Raw genomic sequence first — 19,696 nt, forward strand, 5'->3', positions numbered from 1 at the left:
GACAGCTGGTACTTGTAAGGGAAAGGAAAGTCTTTTGCCTGATAGTTCCAGCAACAGCTCAGAAGAATCCTAAGATTGATCTCACATGGTCCAGATCCCTATCCGTAAATAAATCAGAGGGATGAAGAATGCTAGCCAGCCTTTCTTGCATCACTTTTCAACACTGGAGCTAGAGGTTAGGGGTAGGTTCCAGTGGAGAATGGTTACTTAGAGTGATACTGGGCAGACAGAAGCATAGGCCCACTGTAGAATGGTTCCTTGTCCTGTAAGCAGAGTTGTTTTGACCATCTGCATATATCAGAGGGGTAAAATTTAATGCAGCGATCTTCAATCTTTTTCATCTCATGGCACATACACACTAATTACTAAAATTCTGTGGCACATTGTCCCTGGCCGGTTAGCTCAGCAATAAAGCATAAGCCCAGCATGTGGAAGTCCTGGGTTCGATTCCCAGACAGGGCACACTGGAGAAGTGACTATCTGCTTCTCCACCCCTCCCCCTTCTTCTTTCTCTCTCTCTCTCCCCCCTAACCCACACCTCACACCTCCTGCAGCCATGGCTCATTTGAGCAAGTTGGCCCTGAGCACTGAGGCTGGCAGCATGGCCTGGCCTCAGGTGCTAAAATAGCTTGGTTGCTGAGCAGTGGAGCAATGGGCCCCAGATAGGCAGAGCATCTCCCCCTAGTGGGCTTGCCAGGTGGATCCCAGTCGGGCAGCATGTGGGAGTCTGTCTTTCTGCCTCCCCACCTCTCACTTAATAATATATTAAAAAGAAATATTCTATGGCACACCAAAAATATATTTTTTGCTGCTCTGACTAAAAAAAAAAGTTATAATTTTGATTCATTCACACTGGACAGTTATTGTGGTGTCGGCTGTTGTCAGTTTTTTATTTGACAATCTAAGGGAAAAGATCTTGGTCAGGCTCATGACTAAATATTCAGGTATTGCATGTTTTAAAAATTCTTACAGCACACCAGTTGAAAATCACTAATTTAATAAGATGCACAGCTATAATCACTTGAACTGTTTAAATTGAAGAATACTAATTAATTGCTTTTGTGAAAGTGGCATGAGTGCAGTATGCATACCGCTTTTCCCTCATAAAGATGTTTTTAATAATGTTCCTTTATTATATTTGGGTAGTACTTACTTTGCATGGAGATTTCTTATTTCTGTAAGAACTCTGTAAGAGAACTATTGTTTCCATTTTGCAGATGAGAAAATTTAAAATTAAAATATGTGACTTGTTTAAAGACAAATATTACAAATACCTAGCAAGAAATAAGAAGAAAAGGAAACATCTAGGGAAGGAGAGGTAGGACTAACATTATGCACTTACATTAAATCGAACCTAGTTTTACAAATTCTTCATTTGATTATTGCAAAGCAAGTGTTAGAAGATGAAACTTGGCTAATTTTAAGTCTTATTAAGCTTATGAAATGATTATATAATTGGACCCATCCAAGACTTTTCTCTCTTACTCCTTATATCATCTTGGTATTTAGCCCATTTTCCCAGATCGTGGCTTTTCCATATGAGCAGAAGGTGTAAAAATGTTACAGTAATATAATGTTACAGTAATTAAATATATAGAAATATAGAAAAATATGGAAGATATATAGAAATAATTAGGATATAATATTAAAAACCATTAAGGCAAGTGAATAAGGCTATGCTATCTGGACAGGAGCTAATCCAGCGTGTACAGATATGATAGGCAGACTCTGCCTTTCACGCAGGGCCCAGTTAGTGTGTGTGTGAAGTTCTCTATAGATAAAAAGTGGCTTAATGTGATAACTCTGTAGGTTAACATAAACAAGACGCTTCCCTAGGAACACCTTAAAAGTGGCTTGATGTGACATTTCGGTAGATTAATATATAAAGGACTCCCTGCAGGAACTCCCCAAAAGGTGGTTTGAGGTGACAATCCTGTAGATTGACACCTGTTAGAAGGCTTGGCCAGAAAAGGTACTAAAGCCAAGGGGCCCCTGCTGCAGTAGTCGCCGGACTCCAACGTTGAACGTGGACTGCCTCCACGCCTGACCAAGAACAACCGAGAGGAGCACTCTGACAGGCCCCCCGTAAACTGTACTGAGGCACACCAAAAGGATTTGTGAGTAATAAACTGCCTGTGTGATTCTTACAACTAACTTGTATGTTGGTTGTCTTTCCTCCGGGGCAATTGGTCTCAGCACTGATAAGTAGAATTCTCATAGCTGCCTCAAGAGTAGTCTGGCCCTGGCCGGTTGGCTCAGCGGTAGAGCGTCGGCCTGGTGTGCGGGGGACCCGGGTTCGATTCCCGGCCAGGGCACATAGGAGAAGCGTCCATTTGCTTCTCCACCCCCCCTCCTTCCTCTCTGTCTCTCTCTTCCCCTCCCGCAGCGAAGGCTCCATTGGAGCAAAGATGGCCCAGGTGCTGGGGATGGCTCCTTGGCCTCTGCCCCAGGTGCTAGAGTGGCTCTGGTCTCGGCAGAGCGACGCCCCAGAGGGGCAGAGCATCGCCCCCTGGTGGGCAGAGCGTCGCCCCCTGGTGGGCGTGCCGGGTGGATCCCAGTCGGGCGCATGCGGGAGTCTGTCTGTCTCTCCCCATTTCCAGCTTCAGAAAAATACAAAAAAAAAAAAAAAAGAGTAGTCTGGAAGAGGCTGCCAGCCTGCTGATAAGCAGGAATGTCCCATCGTGTGGGCAAGTCAAATTGAGGATGCCTGATTGACATAGAGTTTAGACTCTACTGGGACAGGAAGGATGAGGAAGTTAATGTTTACTGAGCATCTGCATTACCTCCATTTAATCTTTTCAAGAATTTTGCCCAGTCGACACTTACCGTATTTCTCCATGTATAAGATGCTCCCATGTATAAGACGCACCTTAACTTTGGAGCCCAAACTTTGAAAAAGAGACAACAAGCATGAAAAAGCGGGAAATGCAAGTTAAAAAATCTACAACTATTGTAAAAAACACACCCAGTTTTTAGACACCAAAAATTTTGAAAAAAAGCGTGTCTTATATGTGGGGAAAAATGGTAAATAGACATTTCACAAATGTGAAGATGGAATCACAAAGGTTGAGTACATTCCCTGGCTGATATGCTTTTCTTTTATGATGCTTGCTCTTGTGGACTCACTCCTCCTGTACAAATCTTAGTCTTGCCATGCTATTGTGTTCCTAATGACCTTCTAGACCAGGGGTCTCAAACTCAACTCAGCATGTGGGCCGCAGAGCAAGATCACAGGCACTAGGTCTACAAAAGGCAACTGTTACGCAACACTTTTCTCACTGCAATTGAAAACAAAAAAAAAATCACAAGCACAATCGTACATGCAGTTTACTCAGTGTCACAAAACGACCAGAAACTGTAGTTCGCACCACAACTGCTGTTAACTAAGCTAATATCTAGCTAGGATGCTAGAGAAATGAAAAATACAAGTAGGCCCGTAGGCTTACTTAATTTTATCCAAAATATTTTGAACTTCGTGGATTAGTCTGCGGGCTGCACAAAATTGTTTGGTGGGCCGTGAGTTTGAGACCCCTGTTCTAGACTGAGCTTCAAGGGTAGCACCTACATCTGCTAATTTTTATTTTCCTTATACAAAGCACAACTCCTGGCACATGAGTAATGCTCAGTACAATGGAGTCTTGGCGTATGTTCATTTAACTTGCACAAACTCAACTTTACATACATACACACACATACACTTACACTTGTATGTAAGTTTAGACGAGATTGGGCGCGTTCAGGGTGGTATGGCCGTAGACTGTATGAAAGTTTAAATGGTTTCAGCCATCCCACCCTACCCTACATTCCATCCAATGAGTTTGGAGTCCAGAGTGAGTGCCAAAGTGGATTCTGCTGGTTCCTGTGCTAAGTCTTGGCTCCCATGGCTCACTAATTGTAAGGACGCAGAGTTCATCTTAGAACATACCTCCTCAGCTTGAGCCAGTGCTTCCTTCATCTGTTGCTTGTTAGAAGAAACCACTCTGGACCAAGATTAAAGGAAATATTTGCCATGTTGGAAATTTGGGGAATCTGTCATTTTAATGTGACATATTCCCAAGGGATTTCTCCAGAGGAATTTTGACTGTATGTTGTTTTCCTTTACATAGTGACTTTGCAACCTAGTCTCTCAACATGTTGAACTTCTAGAACAGTTAGTAACTAACAAAGTCAGTTCACAAATTTCAGTGTCCTTATCCACAAGGCAATGTGTAGAATTGCTCTTGTCTAAAAGTTGTTTTTACCTAGAAAGGCATATGGGGTCAAAATGCTACCAAGGGATAATTATCAGACTGATGTCTTTGAACAACACTTTGTCAGAAATGTGACTTGTCATAGAACTTTGAGCTAAGACTTCCAGCATTATTAAAAGGTTTTCATGTTGCCAAATGTGCTAGAAGGCATTGCTTTTATCATCTCTGTTTGAGAAACTTGTCTTTCAATGGGTAATTCTGTTCTTTTTGTATTCTTGCTTTACCAACTATATCATTGAGACTTGAATGAAGGTTGATTTTAGAGCCACTGTTCTCAGTGAAATTCAGAATTAGGGAAATTTAGGCTTTCAGTAAACACCCCCCCCCACCTCAATCTTTCCTCAGTTTGCTTTTTGGCTCTTACTGTCTTTTCTCCCTTGGTAATCTCATTTATGTCCACAGCTCAGGACCATTTCTGTACTGATGAGTCACCTGGCACCCTGTCCCACATTGCTCCCTGTCTTTTGGATATCTCTTCCTGTGGCTCCCTTTGAAACCTGCGGATATGCCCCCTTCCTCTGCTCCACTCTCCACTAACACACTTCTCCAGAGTCCTCGTGACTGGCGGCACCATTCTCCAAGTGAGTCAGCTTCTCGTGCAGGCTCCCATATCTAATCAGCACATTCTGCACATTCTGTCTGTGATAGGCCTCTAGTATCACCCTCCCTATTCCCATCACTACTGCTCTAACTCCAGCCCATCATGCTTGTCAAGTAGATTGTTTTAGACCAGGGGTCCCCAAACTTTTTACACAGGGGGCCAGTTCACTGTCCCTCAGACCGTTGGAGGGCTGGACTATAAAAAAAAAAACTATGAACAAATCCCTATGCACACTGCCCATATCTTATTTTAAAGTAAAAAAACAAAACAGGAACAAATACAATATTTAAAATAAAGAACAAGTAAATTTAAATCAACAAACTGACCAGTATTTCAATGGAAACTATGGGCCTGCTTTTGGCTAATGAGATGGTCAATGTCCGGTTCCATATTTATCACTGCTAGCTGTAACAAGTGATATGACGCACTTCCAGAGCCGTGACGCATGCGTCCCACGTCACTGGAAGTAGTACTTACTGTACGTGAGTGACGCCGCCACATACAGTGCTCCTCTCACTGACCACCAGTGAAAGAGGTGCCCCTTCCAGAAGTGCTGTGGGGGCCGAATAAATGGCCTCAGGGGGCCATATGCGGCCCGCGGGCCGTAGTTTGGGGACCCCTGTTTTAGACCCTTCCAAGTGTTCTCTCTGGCCCAGGCCTCTCTCTTCAAGGGTCTCTCTGGCCCGGGTCTCCCTCTTCAAACCATTCTGACACTCTTGAAATATTTATTTTTTCTTAAGGCATAGCTCTAAGAATAACTTCTCAATCCCAATAGCTTCGGTGAGTTTTAACAGCTTCTTAAATTTTTCGGTATAAACATCTCAACATGGCATGTTGGATATCAATATATCCCTATTGGATATCACCTCAATGTCACCAACATCACTCCCACTATCAATTCCCACTGCTGCTTTCCCTGAAAGGGACACTTCAGAAAAACCACTGTGCCTTTGATACTTTTCTGCATGTCATTATCTTTACTTGGGCCAATCTCTTCCACCTCTTCCATTTAAATAATAATCTTAATAGGTCTGCATTCAGCAGTTTGTCATTTAGGGAACTCTTCCTGAAAATTTTTTTTAAGTTTTTTACTTACTGATTTTAGAGAGAGAGAAAAAAAGTGGGGGGAAGACAGCGAAACATCAGCTTGTTGCTTCTCACTTATGCCCTGACTGAGCAAGCCCAGGACCTTGAACCAGTGACCTCAGCATTTCAGGTCAAATGCTTTCGCCACTGTGCCACCACAGGTCAGGTCTGCCAGTTTATTTTTCCATCTTGAAGTTGTATAAATTTGGAAATGGAGAGTCAAAGAGATCAAACAGCTGGTTGATTTTATTGCTCCATAAAATGAATTCACATTTTCTGACTTCACTGCCCACTTATTATAGATGTTAAAATAAGCAGTTTCACTCATAAGACTATATATTTTTCTATTAGCCTTTGCTTTAAGAAAGTCTCTCAAGTCACATGTAGAGTGGAGAGATGGGATTTGAGATACAGTTAACACTGTAATAACACATTTATTTTCCTTTTAGGGCAGTGGTTCTCAACCTGTGGGTCGCGACCCCAGCGGGGGTCGAACGACCAAAACACAGGGGTCGCTGATGCTTAGGCGGCATTAGTAAGGCATTGTTGTATCCACTGGGGAACATCTGGTATTTAGAATAGTTTAAGTGCATTCCTTTAGGTTCACTGTAGAGCTACTCCATAAATGTTAATCATTTTGTCCTCATCCTCAGAGGTCTGGGAAAGGGTCATGGAGAGTTTTAAATTCACAGTTTTCAGACTTTTGATAATCTGCATGGTCCCCCCACACTGATGAATAGTTTAAACATTTCTTTTCTTGCCACACTGAATAGTTATTGAATCCCCTCTAATGGTATATCTTTCAGCAGTGATTGAGTAGGACTGATGATGTCTAGGGTAACCAATTTGTCCTGGTTTTCCCAGGACTTTCCCATGTTTAGCACTGACAATTCCATGGCTTGAGAATGCATCAGTTCTGGGTACACTGAAACAGTTGGTCACCCTGAGTCCAGTTGCCACACATTCCTGTTCATCTTTCCAATGCCCAGAGTACCTCAGGATCAAGAATTAATACCCTAGATAGTTTTATTCCACAGAATAGCACTGATCTATAAACTGGAAAAAGTTATAATCAAAACCATTCAGTTAAGACCCTGGTCAGTTGCCTCAGCAGTAGAGTGTAGGCCTGGCATGTGGAAGTCCCAGGTTCAATTCCTGCCAGGGCACACAGGAGAAGCACTCATCTGCTTCTCCACCCTTCCCCCTCTCCTTTCTCTCTATCTCTCCCTTCCCCTCCTGCAGCCAAGGCTCCATTTGAGCAAAGTTGGCTGGGGTACTGAGGACGGCTCCATGGCCTCCGCCTCAGGTGCTAGAATGGCTCTGTTTGCAATGGAGCAATGCCCCAGCTGGGAAGAGCATCACCCCCTAGTGGGCATGCCGAGTGGATCCCGGTGGGGCAGATACGGGAGTCTGTCTCTCTGCCTCCCTGCTTCTCACTTCAGAAAAATACAAAAACACAAAACAAACAAACAAAACCACTCAGTTAAATAGGTCACAACACATTGACAACACATTAAAGGGTAATGCTCAAAATTACACTATCAACAGTTGTGGGATTCAATAATTTAACAACCAGTTCTCTGCCCCTAATAACTGTTTTAAATATAAAAAAAGATATACCAAAAACTAATTTATTATTTTATGTATTTAATACTTAAATAAGAACAATAAAAGAGCTACACAAAAGTAGGTTGATATAAGAAAGAATTTTAAAATATTAATGAAAAAATATTAAATAATACCTCAAAAAAAACAATGAAACTATTATTTAAGATATTTCCAATGACAGCTTATCACCCCCTGGTTGCTTGGCACTTTTTCTCTTTATGTTATATGTTTGTTTACTGAAGTAACAAACGTGAAGGAATTAAAATGTAATATTTCATCAAAGGTATGAGTTTTATGAAATAAATAAATAAATATTACAAGCATAGTTTCATCAAATTTTTTTCACCTGTGGACAGAATGAACATTACTATGGGTGCTTAGAATACACTGTTGCACAGATGAATGTTAAAAAAGAGTAAGGAATGTAAATTTGTGATTCCCACATTGGGCAGCTTCCCAGGCACCCACCCTAGGGAACCCTGATTACAAGTGCTATTTTAACAACTGGTTCACTGACCTCAATAAAAAATTAGTTAGCAGATTTGCTGAACCATTGTGAACCAGCTGAATTCCACTACTGATGATCAACCATGAGGGTCCTAACCAAAACAGACCAAGACTGAGCCTATTCTATTTATAACAATGTTTCCATTGTTTTTGTAGAGAAAGGACAGAGTTTAAGGATGTCATCTAAAAGAATAGATTGGTAAACATAAAATTTGAATCTAAAGCCACTTTTTCCCACCCAGTGGTAAAATCAAGTCTAAATGTTTTTTTCAACTAAGTAAAAAACAGGACACACCTTGGTGGCACACTTGTTTGGACTTTAATTTCTAAGAAAGCAGAAGAAACATCTGCTTTGGGAGATTTAGCCAAGCATTCTGCCCTAACAAACTATCTAAACTCGAATAAATGACAGTTTCATAGAGAAAGAAGCTAGTATGACAGTGGTTTGAATTAGCTGTAAATGAGTCAAGAATTTAATAGAGCTAATGAGAGTAGAAGTTGGAGGAAACCACTGCCTATCTCTATTTTAAGACTATTCTATTTTCATTTATTTGAAAATGTTGAGAAGATAAATAGTATCTTCAAGATCCCCATCTCTGGCAGCAGCTGAATTTTAAAATACTATCTCTTAGTACAAATACCACACCATTCCCTTGCATCTTCAATTCAACATTCAAGAATATGGGGTGAAGGACTTTGGAGGTAGCTGATATGAGAAGCATATAAGAAGACTGAGGCTTGACAGACCTTGAGTATGCAAGCTGTTCTAATGAATTTGCAGTCTTTTTTTCTCAGAGGAGACATCTGGAAACAGAAAAGTTTCATAGAAAGACAAAGAGTCACCTATACCTATTCTTTTCCTGGAAAGTTAACAATACAGAGAGCCAAAGATAAAATTTTTGTTTGTGGGTTTTTTTAATTTGTTTGTTTTGTTTTGGACAATTAGAGTTAAATCTGGGCAAGTTAACCCCAGAAGGGAAAAAAATATGCTATCCCAAGGAGGCTGCTAGGGAAGTGGGGAAAAGCAGTGTGACCATGAAGAATGAGAAAGCTGGGGTCGTAGCATGTGGAATAGGAGAGGAGAGAACTCAGAGGGTTTCTTCTCCAGATTTACTTTCCACTTCTTGGGTATACTAGAACCTACCGTGTGTGTGTGTGTGTGTGTGTGTGTGTGTGTGTGTGTGTGTGTGTATTTTTAAACTTACAAATGAAAGATGAAACTACTCCCTTTTTTAAAAATGGAAAACTAAGGCACAGAGATCCTAAGAAATGTTCTCAGGGTCACATAGGAAACATCAGAGCCAGATTTTATATCCTGCATCAACCCCTTTGTCTTTACACCATACTATATATTTGTGTTCAACATCAGCTCTCCTTGGGGTGCGCCTGCAGAATGGCTGTCTGAAGAGGAAACCAAGTCAATGCAGTTTGAGTCTGCAGTTGGGAATGAAGGGCAGGTCCCTACTCTGGGGAAGAGGTAGAAGCAGCCCTCAAACACAGCCCTCAAACACAGCTGTTCCTCACTAAACATACTGAGGAGGGTGGACGGGGTCACTAGGGTCCCAGATAAGCCAAGCGTGGCTATAGAGAGAAGGAGGGTGATGCCTTAAGATTTGTTTGTACTTTTTTTTCTTTTTTTACAGAGACAGAGAGAAAGTCAGAAAGAGGGATAGACAGGGATAGACAGGAACAGAGAGAGATGAGAAGCATCAATCATCAGTTTTTCGTTGCAACACGTTAGTTGTTCATTGATTGCTTTCTCATATGTGCCTTGACCGTGGGGCTACAGTAGATTGAGTAACCCCTCACTCAAGCCATCGACCTTGGATCCAAGCTGGTGAGCTTTGCTCAAACCAGATGAGCCCACGCTCAAGCTGGCGACCTCAGGGTCTCGAACCTGGGTCCTCCGCATCCCAGTCCGATGCTCTATCCACTGTGCCACCACCTGGTCAGGCTGTTTGTACTTTTTATGTGAAAGGCATTGTTCTAAGCTCTTTTTATGTACTAACATATTTAAATCTCTCAAGAACCCTACGAGGTCACTGTTCTTAACATCATCACTTCATAGAAGAACAGAAACCCAGGTCTATAGTCCAGTGCTCTGCACTATAAGCCAGGCAGTTGTATAGGGGGAGTCAGCACTACTTTTTCCCCTCATTTCACATTTGTTCATCAGGACAGATACAGAAATGATAGATGATTGCGAAGACTGATAAGGCAGAATTTAGACCTGGAGGAACAAGATTATAATCTAGACCAGAGATCAGCAAAAAATATACAGCCCATGGGCTCAATCTGGCCAATTTTTATACTGTCCACAAGCTAAGAATGGTTTTACATTTTTAAATGGTTGAGGAGAAATTTTTTAAAAAGACTTCCTTTGTAATAAAGTCTTTTAAAAAAGACTGTTTCAGGGCGTGAGAACTAATATGGCAATGAGACATCAGTGTCCATAAACAGTGCCAGCAGGAACACGGGTACTGAGTGCTATGCTGACTTTTGTGATACAGTAGCAGATTTGAGTGGTTGCCTCAGAGCCAGAGATGGAATTAATGGCGGATGCACTGAGTGCCCGCCCTGGGCCCCAACTTCAGAAGAGCCCCACAAAACCCCAACTTTACACTATTTTATAATGACACTGTTTGGTTTCATATGTGCAATTTTAACATTAATAGTACAATAATATTTTTTATTTGTTTAAAAATATGGTTGGCATGTATTTTTATCTTCCCTCCCTCTCTTTGTTTTTTAAGGGGCCTAATATTTTCTTCTGCGTCCGGGTCCTCAACCGACCTTAGTCCACCTCTGCTCAGAAACCAAATGGTCCACAAGCCTAAAATATCTACTCCTAGCCTTCTGTAGAAAAAGTACTGACCCCTGAGGTAGAATCATGTGGTATTCATGTTTGCCTAACATTTTTTCAGGAATAATTTTTATCATAATTGTGAATTTTCTAGATAACCAAAAGCCTACTCTTTTATGTACCACATGGTTAATTAAAAAAAAAAACTATCTTGAAGAAACATTTCAGAAATGCCTTTTTAAATAGAATATGCAGGCCCTAGCCCAGGGTGTGGAAGTCCCAGGTTCAATTCCCAGTCAGGGTACACAGGAGAAGCACCCATCTGCTTCTCCATCCCTCCCCTCCATCTCTCTCTCTCTCTTCTCCTCCTGTAGCCATGGTTCCAATGGTTTGAGCAAAGTTGGCCTTGGTTGCTGAGGATGGCTCCATGGCCTCACCTCAGGCGCTAAAATAACTCAGTTGCCAAGCAACAGAGCAGCGGCTCAGAGAAGCAGAGAATCACCTGGTAAGAGGCTTGCCGAGTGGATCCTGGTCAGGATGCATGTGGGAGTCTGTCTCTGCCTCTCTGCCTCTCACTTTAATAATACTAATACTACTAATAATAATATTAATAATAATAAACAACATAAACTAGTTTGAAGAAACATTTCAGAAATGCCTTTTAAAATAGAATATACACAGCCCTGGCCGGTTGACTCAGTGGTAGAGCGTCAGCCTGGTGTGCAGAAGTCCCGGGTTCGATTCCCGGCCAGGGCACACAGGAGAAGCACCCATCTGCTTCTCCACACCCCCCCTTCCTCTCTGTCTCTTCCCCTCCCGCAGCCGAGGCTCCATTGGAGCAAAGATGGCCCGGGCGCTGAGGATGGTTCCTTGGCCTCTGCCCCAGGTGCTAGAGTGGCTCTGGTCGTGACAGAGCGATGCCCCGGAGGGGCAGAGCATCGCCCCCTGGTGGGCAGAGCGTGGCCCCTGGTGGGCGTGCCGGGTGGATCCCGGTCGGGCGCATGTGGGAGTCTGTCTGACTGTCTCTCCCTGTTTCCAGCTTCAGAAAAATACAAAAAAAAAAAAAAAAAAAAAAAGAATATGCAGAATAATATGCAGAAGTTATCTAGGAACACATTTGTATTTCTATTTCACTAAATGTTAGGACTCTGTTGTTTTTTTTTTTTTCTTTTTTGTGGCAGAGACAGAGAGACAGAGAGAGGGACAGATAGGGACAGACAGATAGGAAGGGAGAGAGATGAGAAACCTCAATTCTTTGTTGCGGCTCCTTAGTTGTTCATTGATTGATTTCTCATATGTGCCTTGAGGGGGGGGGGGGCTATAGCAGACTGAGTGACCTCTTGCTCGAGCCAGCGACCTTGGATTCAAGCTGGTGTCTCAAACCTGGGTCCTCCACATCCCAGTCCAACGCTCTATCCACTACACCACCACCTGGTCAGGCAGGACTCTGTTGTTTTCAAGGAAGGTCTGGTTGGCTCAATGTTTGTACTGATCATCAGAGTCTTCAACCCTTGCATAGATGTTAACTTATTTGATACTTACAAATGCTAGAGTTTTAACCAACAGTAATAAAATGGTCTGTTAGCTGTACAAAAGAATGATGGTTATTCTGTCATTGAATGATCTTGCACTGATCTGCTTGTGGAGTTTTTTTGAGCCCACTTCATTCTCTGTCCATCATCACCTATCGCTGACAATAGTGTGCCCAATCTTCCAGTTCTAACTCCCTCTTCTAATCCGTGACTTTAAAGTTGCGTTTAAACTAAGAGTTTAGACCAAGCCTCATGAGGTTTAAGGCTTAGGTGCTTAAACCAAATATGATAAATTGGCATCTTGAGGGCCAATCGTGCATGTATGTGCATGCACTTGTGTTTTAAAATTTTGTTAATTACTTGGTAACTTTTAAAGAATTGGAATTTTTAAAATATTAAAATTCAGCCCTGGCTGGATAGCTCAGTTGGTTAGTGTGTCATCCTCAAGTACAGAGGTAAACAGTTACATCCCCAGTCAGGGCACATACAGGAACAGCTGGATGTTCCTGTCTCTCTCGCTCTCTCTTCCTTTCTCTTTTGGTGAAATCAATCAATCAAAATAAATTTTAAAAAGAAAATAAAATTCAGATTTCTCACTTCTCTGAAGAGCTGGCAGCATTGGCCCCATGATCCAGCACAGACTCACTGTTAAGGAGCTGCCTGCATTAGGTGGGGCCCAGTGACTTCACCAGGGTCCCCACCCTTTCTTCATGTCCATGACACCATGGCCAAGTGTTAGCTGCCACTTGTGAACTCACTAGCCCTGTTTTTCCTTCCCTCCAACCAGCTTCACTGACAGTTTTTTTCCATACCTGCCTGTGCACATTCAAGTATGTGAATCCAGCCCACAACACGTGATCATTGTTTTGGTTGCTGGGAGATCTCTCTTTATTTACTTTTTGTATCTTGCTTGTGGCCAAAGTGTTTGAGGTTGCCAGAGGATGCAACCAGCTCCTTAGATGGGGAGTAGAATGGTAGAGATGAGAGGACCAATCAAAAGTGTTGCCTTGATTCTGTAGCAATAATTATACCAACAGAAACAGCCTATGGTAGAAAACTGTAAGGGACTTGGGAACAAGTTAGGCCAGGATCACAACCCTGACCCTGTGATAGTTCATCTGAGGTTAATGAGGAGTAAATGACTGTGACGGAAAAAAGATTCCTAGCCTTTTGTTTTAATGTTGAGCTGAGCTGGCTATGTGTTGTCAGTGGCTGTCCTTGTCCTTGTCTGTGATGATAAAAGTTATCCTGGGGTACAGTGAGGTAGGGAATGATACAAAATGTCCACTTGATGAAAGTTTTCAATATGGTAAACAACTAAATTGAAAGAAGCAGGAATAATGTCCTGATCAGAAGTTAATAGCTGAGCCCACCCAATTATTTGCTAGAAAACAATGCCTGTTGGGTGACCACAGATATTAGGCAAAACAAAACCCCTGCCAACCCAATCACTAAACAGGCATCCCAAACTCATCTCAAGGCTATTCATCTCAACAGGATAAACTAGAGATTTCTTTTCTTTCTTTCGTTTTTTTGTTGTGTTTTTTTTTTGGATACTGCTATCTTGAATTTTAAGTCAGGTTACACTCCCACCTGCAAGCTACTTTGACTAAATTGTGATTAAAGATTTGTTGAGTTTGCTTTGCATTGGAATTCCATGAGAGATCCCTATTGTAGGATCAAGGCTCCAGGCAAAGAAAGGGGGAAAAAAACTCATACAACTGAATCTGCTTTGAAAGCCCTTTGCCTTACTTTCTCCCCTCCTGCACCCTTCACCTTCTGTTCTCCACAAGTCTTGCCAACGGTGTATTTATCAGAAAAGGGCGTAGCTCTAGTAAGAATGAAGAAAAGTGAAGGATCAAAATGGACTATTAAGTTCTTCCCTTTATCTAGCCACATTCCTACTATCTCCCTCCTCCCTCTGTCCTCCCCTGGGGAGTGCTCAGAAGGAGGGGGATAATGGTGAGGAAGGAAAAGAATGAAATTTAACCTTAATGCTTTTTAAGTGGGCATACCCATTTGAATCCATTTGGAAGCCTTAAGAAAGTATTTGTTTTTCTTTTCTATTAGCAAGAACAGAAGTCAAAATATCTGTTCATTAACAGGGCCAGAAAGGTTGGATATTTTTGAAAAGAAAAATGACAACAACAAAAACTGCTAATGCTTATTGAACATGTGTGAACATAGACATAAACACTGAACAAGAGTTATCTCATTTAATGTTCTTAACCATGTGAAATAACAACCATTGTTATTTTCCATCTCTCAGACAAAGAAACTGGTGCTTAGAGAGGCTAAATAGCTTTACCCTGGTCACACAGCTGGTCAGTGACCAGCTGAGATTTGAAGCTAATTAGGCTGGCTCCAGCACCTGGACTAGGGAACGGCAAAATTAAGGTGCTGGCTGCTATCTAACTGGAAAAAAAAGAAACTATTTGTATTGGCCTTAGTTTCCTCTTCTGTAAAATAAATGGATGTGTCTGGTGGTTTTTAAGATCCCTGCTAAATCTTTGGGTCTATCTCCAAATCAATATCCATTACATCCATTTTGCTGTGGTCATTCATTCATCCAGGGAATTACAAGAAGTTAAGGGGAGATGTGGAAAAGGAAGGGGCAAAGAAATTGTTTCATTGTACACCAGATGTTTCTTTTGTTGTTGTTGTTGTTTTTACAGGGACAGAGAGAGAGTCAGAGAGAGGGATAGACAGACAGGAACGGAGAGAGATGAGAAGCATCAATCATCAGTTTTTCGTTGCGACACGTTAGTTGCTCATTGATTGCCTTCTCATACGTGCCTTGACTGCGGGCCTTCAGCAGACCGAGTAACCCCTTGCTCGAGCCAGTGACCTTGAGTCCAAGCTGGTGAGCTTTTTGCTCAAACCAGATGAGCCCGCGCTCAAGCTGGTGACATCGAGGTCTCAAACCTGGGTCCTTCCTCATCCCAGTCCTGTGCTCTATCCACTGTGCCACTGCCTGGTCAGGCTCCAGATGTTTTCTTAACAGGACAGCAGCTTCAACTGCCACACTATACCCACACAAGTAGGATGGCTGGTGACAGTGGGAATGAGATGAGAACACACCCACTGTGACTGCCATAGTTTATCTTTTAGTTAGACCTGTTTTCTTTCCCCCAGAAGCATCTTTACCACCTGAATCAATCCACAACTGCTGGCTTTGCATTTGCTGAGCGCTCAGAGAAACGTGTGAGCTTTGAGAACCCCTCTGTAATGTAACCAGACCTGCTGGGCGGCTCTTCCTGGCACCCCTGAATTTCCCTGACAGATACTTCCAGGAATTTTGCCATAGACCAGAAGCCTTTGTTCTTTTCTCAGAATAAGGAAATGACAGATGGCTTGGGTGGGAAGCAGAATCCTTTGAGTTCTATGGAATGCCAGTACATCTCAAGATTGTCAGGCTTCTAAAGAGACCTGGTGGCTAAGACACACTACATATTGTAGATAATGTGTCAACAACACAAGTTATCTGAAGCTCTTTGTGAAATGGGAACCGACTTTTACTCTCTGTGAACAATGACTATCACCTTTCTCTCTGGCAGGCAAACTAAGGTGTGTTTATTTTATTTATGTCATCCACACTGACCCTTTTAATGCTTCAAGTCACTCCCAGGTTCCTTCTGCCCTCACCCCCTGCCAGTAAGAGTGTAATCCTTAGTTACCATAGCCTTCACATACTCACATACATATATATGCTAGGTGACACCATCAAAAACATCTGATTTAATCCAGCAAAGAACACCCACCTCTCCACCAGACTTTTTTTTTTTGCTGCTGATAAGACATATTGCAAGTGCATTTTTCCTTATCTGTGTCCATCTGTATGTGCTCAGAGGCAGAGATAACACTAAAATGACAAGAAGGTGACCTAGAGAAACGTGAAGATACAAACTGGAGGGAGGATTAGAAGTGCTGTGGTTTCCAAGGGCTGCTCTGCTAGCAGGTTGCATGCAGGGCTGACCCGAAAAAGGAGAACCACTTATTCTACAAGGCAAGAGGAAAGTGTGAGAAGAGAAGGGAGATAAAATCTGAATAGATTGGATGGAAGAGGGGTGGGAGGAGGGAGGTGTGGGGAGCAGTGAAGCCAGAGCAGCTCAGCCCAGCGAAAAGGACCCGTCATTCCATTCCCGAGCGTAATTTGCTGTCATCCGCCACTTGCGTTTCATATGCAAATGAGGAGGGCTTCCTGGAGGCTGGGCTGGGCCAGGCTGGGCCGGGCCGGGCTGGGCTGGGCCTGGCTCAGCGCTGCTTTGCAATCTGCGCTCTGCTGGCTCCCGGGATCCAGCGCCCAGGGCCCGAGACTAGTGCTTGTTGGAGAAGCAGTGTCCTCTCCCGCCATTGCCAGAGGATGGACGCAATTCTGAAGCAAAGAATACATGAGGATTAAAGGACTCGGGCAAAGGAAGCCCTCGTGAGAAGCGGTCGAAATTCAAGACTGCCAAAGGAAGTCCATTCAGCCTCTTCACACTTGTGGTTTCAGGGACTGATCTTTTCTCAAGCTCTAAGGAGAGAGATTCCTTCCTCCAAGGAAGAGAAAATAATGAACTTTTGGAAGTACTACCTTTTTGCTTTCACTGTGTTTGGTGTGGTTATCTTTGTGATACGTTACAATAGCCAGTTAAGCCTGCCAAAAAGGAAGCTGAATGGTTCCAGTGAAAGGTATTCTGTAATAAATGCCTGTAAGGATGCCTTAGAAGATAAGTCAACTTTTTTCTGGGAGAAGACATTGACATCACCTTTGAGAAGTGTCCCTTGCAAGGACTACCTGATCCAGAATCACTACATTACAAGCCCCCTGTCGAAAGAAGAAGTGGCATTCCCTTTGGCATATGTCATGGTCATCCATAAAGACTTTGATACTTTTGAAAGGCTCTTCAGGGCTGTCTACATGCCCCAAAATGTCTACTGTGTTCATGTGGATGAAAAGGCCACCACAGAGTTCAAGAAATCTGTGCAGCAGTTATTGAGCTGCTTCCAAAATGCTTTTATTGCTTCAAAGATCGAGCCTGTGGTCTATGCAGGAATTTCCAGGCTCCAGGCTGACCTGAACTGCCTGAGAGACCTCTTAGCCTCAGCCGTTCCATGGAAGTACTCCATCAACACCTGTGGGCAAGATTTCCCCCTGAAAACCAACAAGGAAATAGTTCAGTATCTGAAAGGATTTAAAGGGAAAAATATTACCCCAGGAGTGCTGCCTCCAGCTCATGCTGTTGGCCGCACTAAATATGTTCACCAAGAGCACATAGGCAAAGATGGATCTTTTGTGAAAAATACTAATATTTTGAAAACCTCACCTCCACATCAACTGACCATCTACTTTGGCACTGCCTACGTGGCCCTTACCAGGGAGTTTGTCAATTTCATCTTTCGTGACAAAAGGGCTGTTGATCTACTACATTGGTCAAAAGATACCTATAGTCCCGATGAACATTTCTGGGTGACGCTTAATAGGATTCCAAGTAGGTACCAATTTCCATTACCATTTTTTCTTACTTATGGATTGAGTTTGCTGCCATTCAACTCCTCTAGAGAAGTGACTTATTTGAAAAAATTTAACTGCTTAGAAAACTATCAGTCTGGTTGTTTTTAGTGACAGTTTAAGGCCAGCTCTGTTGTCTTATAACTGTGTACAATATAGTGATGTGAGGAATATACTGAGCTACAGGAGCTCTGATTATTACATAGTTGCTGACTTTTAGCTCAGTCTTTTTTTTTTTAAAGCTTTTATTTATTGATTTTAGAGAGAAGATAGAGAGAGAGAAAGGTCGGGGGAGGAACAGAAGCATCAACTCATAGTAGTTGCTTCTTGTATGTGCCTTGACTGGGCAAGCCCAGGGTTTTGAACCTACAACCTTAGTGTCCCAGGTTGACACTTTATCTACTGCGCCACCACAGTTCAGGCTAGCTCAGTCTTTTGAGTGAATATTTTTGTAGTGCTCAATAAGCATTGCTATAGCATAATATATATGTGACATTTTTCATACACATTCTAGAATTGATGAGTTGAAATAGATAGCGTTTTCTTCAGAGGATGTCACACAGTATTACATGGATGCTGGAAGTCATTGCTCAAAGTTCATGGGCTGTTTTCAGAATCTTTGAATTCTCTTAGGATAGTTCTCAACTCACCACTCGGGCTTAAATGTCTAAGACCTAGGCAGACACCCAGGTCTCAACCAACTTGGTTCAATAAGTGTAGTTTGAATAATTATTGCCTAGAAAAATGGGTAACAATGAGGTGAAACCTACAGTGATTCTAGCTGAAGTTGATCCAAAGTAAATTACCAATTTTTAAGGCACATATTTTTATTAGAAATTCCAGCCTGGCCTGTGGTAGCGCAGTGGATAAAGCATCGACCTGGAACGTCGAGGTTACCGGTTTGAAACCCTGCACTTGCCTGGTCAAGGCACAAGTGGGAGTTGATGCTTCCTGCTGCTCCCCCTTTCTCTCTCTCTCTCTCTCTCCTTCCTCTCTAAAATGAATAAATAAAAATTTTTTTTAAAAGAAATTTCAATTTGCAGCCTCTTGTGTTTATATGTACTGTGAAGTCTTTCCTGTTGTTTTTTAATACAGTAATTTGGAAAGGGGTACAATGTATGCCAGCTAACAGAAAGTAAAACAGCACCAAACTCTGATTCAGGCCTGGGTTTCTTTTCAAAATTCTGTTTCCCATATGTTACCTAGGATTACCGGAGTGACCTGCATACTTCTCTTCTCAGTGCTGTTCCAACATAGTATTTTCCACTATTATGCCAACAGGGCTCTGGATGTCAGCCCTGTGTGGGAGTGGCCCTGTGCCTGTCATGCTTGAAATAACTCCCTGTTCTTGTGTGTAGTATCGTTATTGTTGAGGCATTTGAGTGCTTTTTTGAAACTACCTTCATATCTGAAAATACACTCACAGCAGATATTAGGTGCCCAATAACTCTGCATTCCTAAGAGCTAAACTAGAATGGTGGTCACAATAATCTACTTAGAGCAGCGGTTCTCAACCTGTGGGTCGCGACCCTGGCGGGGTCGCCTAAAGCCATCGGAAAATACATAATGCATATTAGGTATTTACATTCCGAATCATAACTGTAGCAAAATTACAGTTATGAAGTAGCCACCAAAATTATTTTTTGGTTTGGGGTGACCGCAACATGAGGAACTGTATTGCGGGGTCACGGCATTAGAAAGGTTGAGAACCACTGACTTAGAGAAAGAGGCAGAAATAGGTCTAGCGAAGTGACTGGTTGGATACAGAGACATATGCTACCTTCTGAGAAGTGTATTTTCAGAGATACTGAATTG

General features: G+C 42.4%; 1 protein-coding gene across 4 annotated transcripts in view; it reads left to right on the forward strand.

Annotated features, from left to right (window-relative positions):
• GCNT2 (glucosaminyl (N-acetyl) transferase 2 (I blood group)) overlaps positions 1-19,696 on the forward strand; it is a 139,946-nt gene that overhangs the window by 55,679 nt on the left and 64,571 nt on the right. The window contains exon 1 of one of the 4 annotated variants that reach the window (XM_066268472.1): positions 16,608-17,861. The exons of the other annotated variants lie outside the window; for them this stretch is intronic. Coding sequence (XP_066124569.1) covers positions 16,943-17,861 — 919 coding nt within the window. The 5' untranslated portion in view covers positions 16,608-16,942. Of the gene's footprint in view, positions 1-16,607; positions 17,862-19,696 lie in introns of those variants that run through there. 4 annotated transcript variants of the gene reach the window in all.

This window comes from Saccopteryx bilineata, chromosome 3 (assembly GCF_036850765.1).
Source record: "Saccopteryx bilineata isolate mSacBil1 chromosome 3, mSacBil1_pri_phased_curated, whole genome shotgun sequence".
Lineage (NCBI taxonomy): Eukaryota > Metazoa > Chordata > Mammalia > Chiroptera > Emballonuridae > Saccopteryx > Saccopteryx bilineata.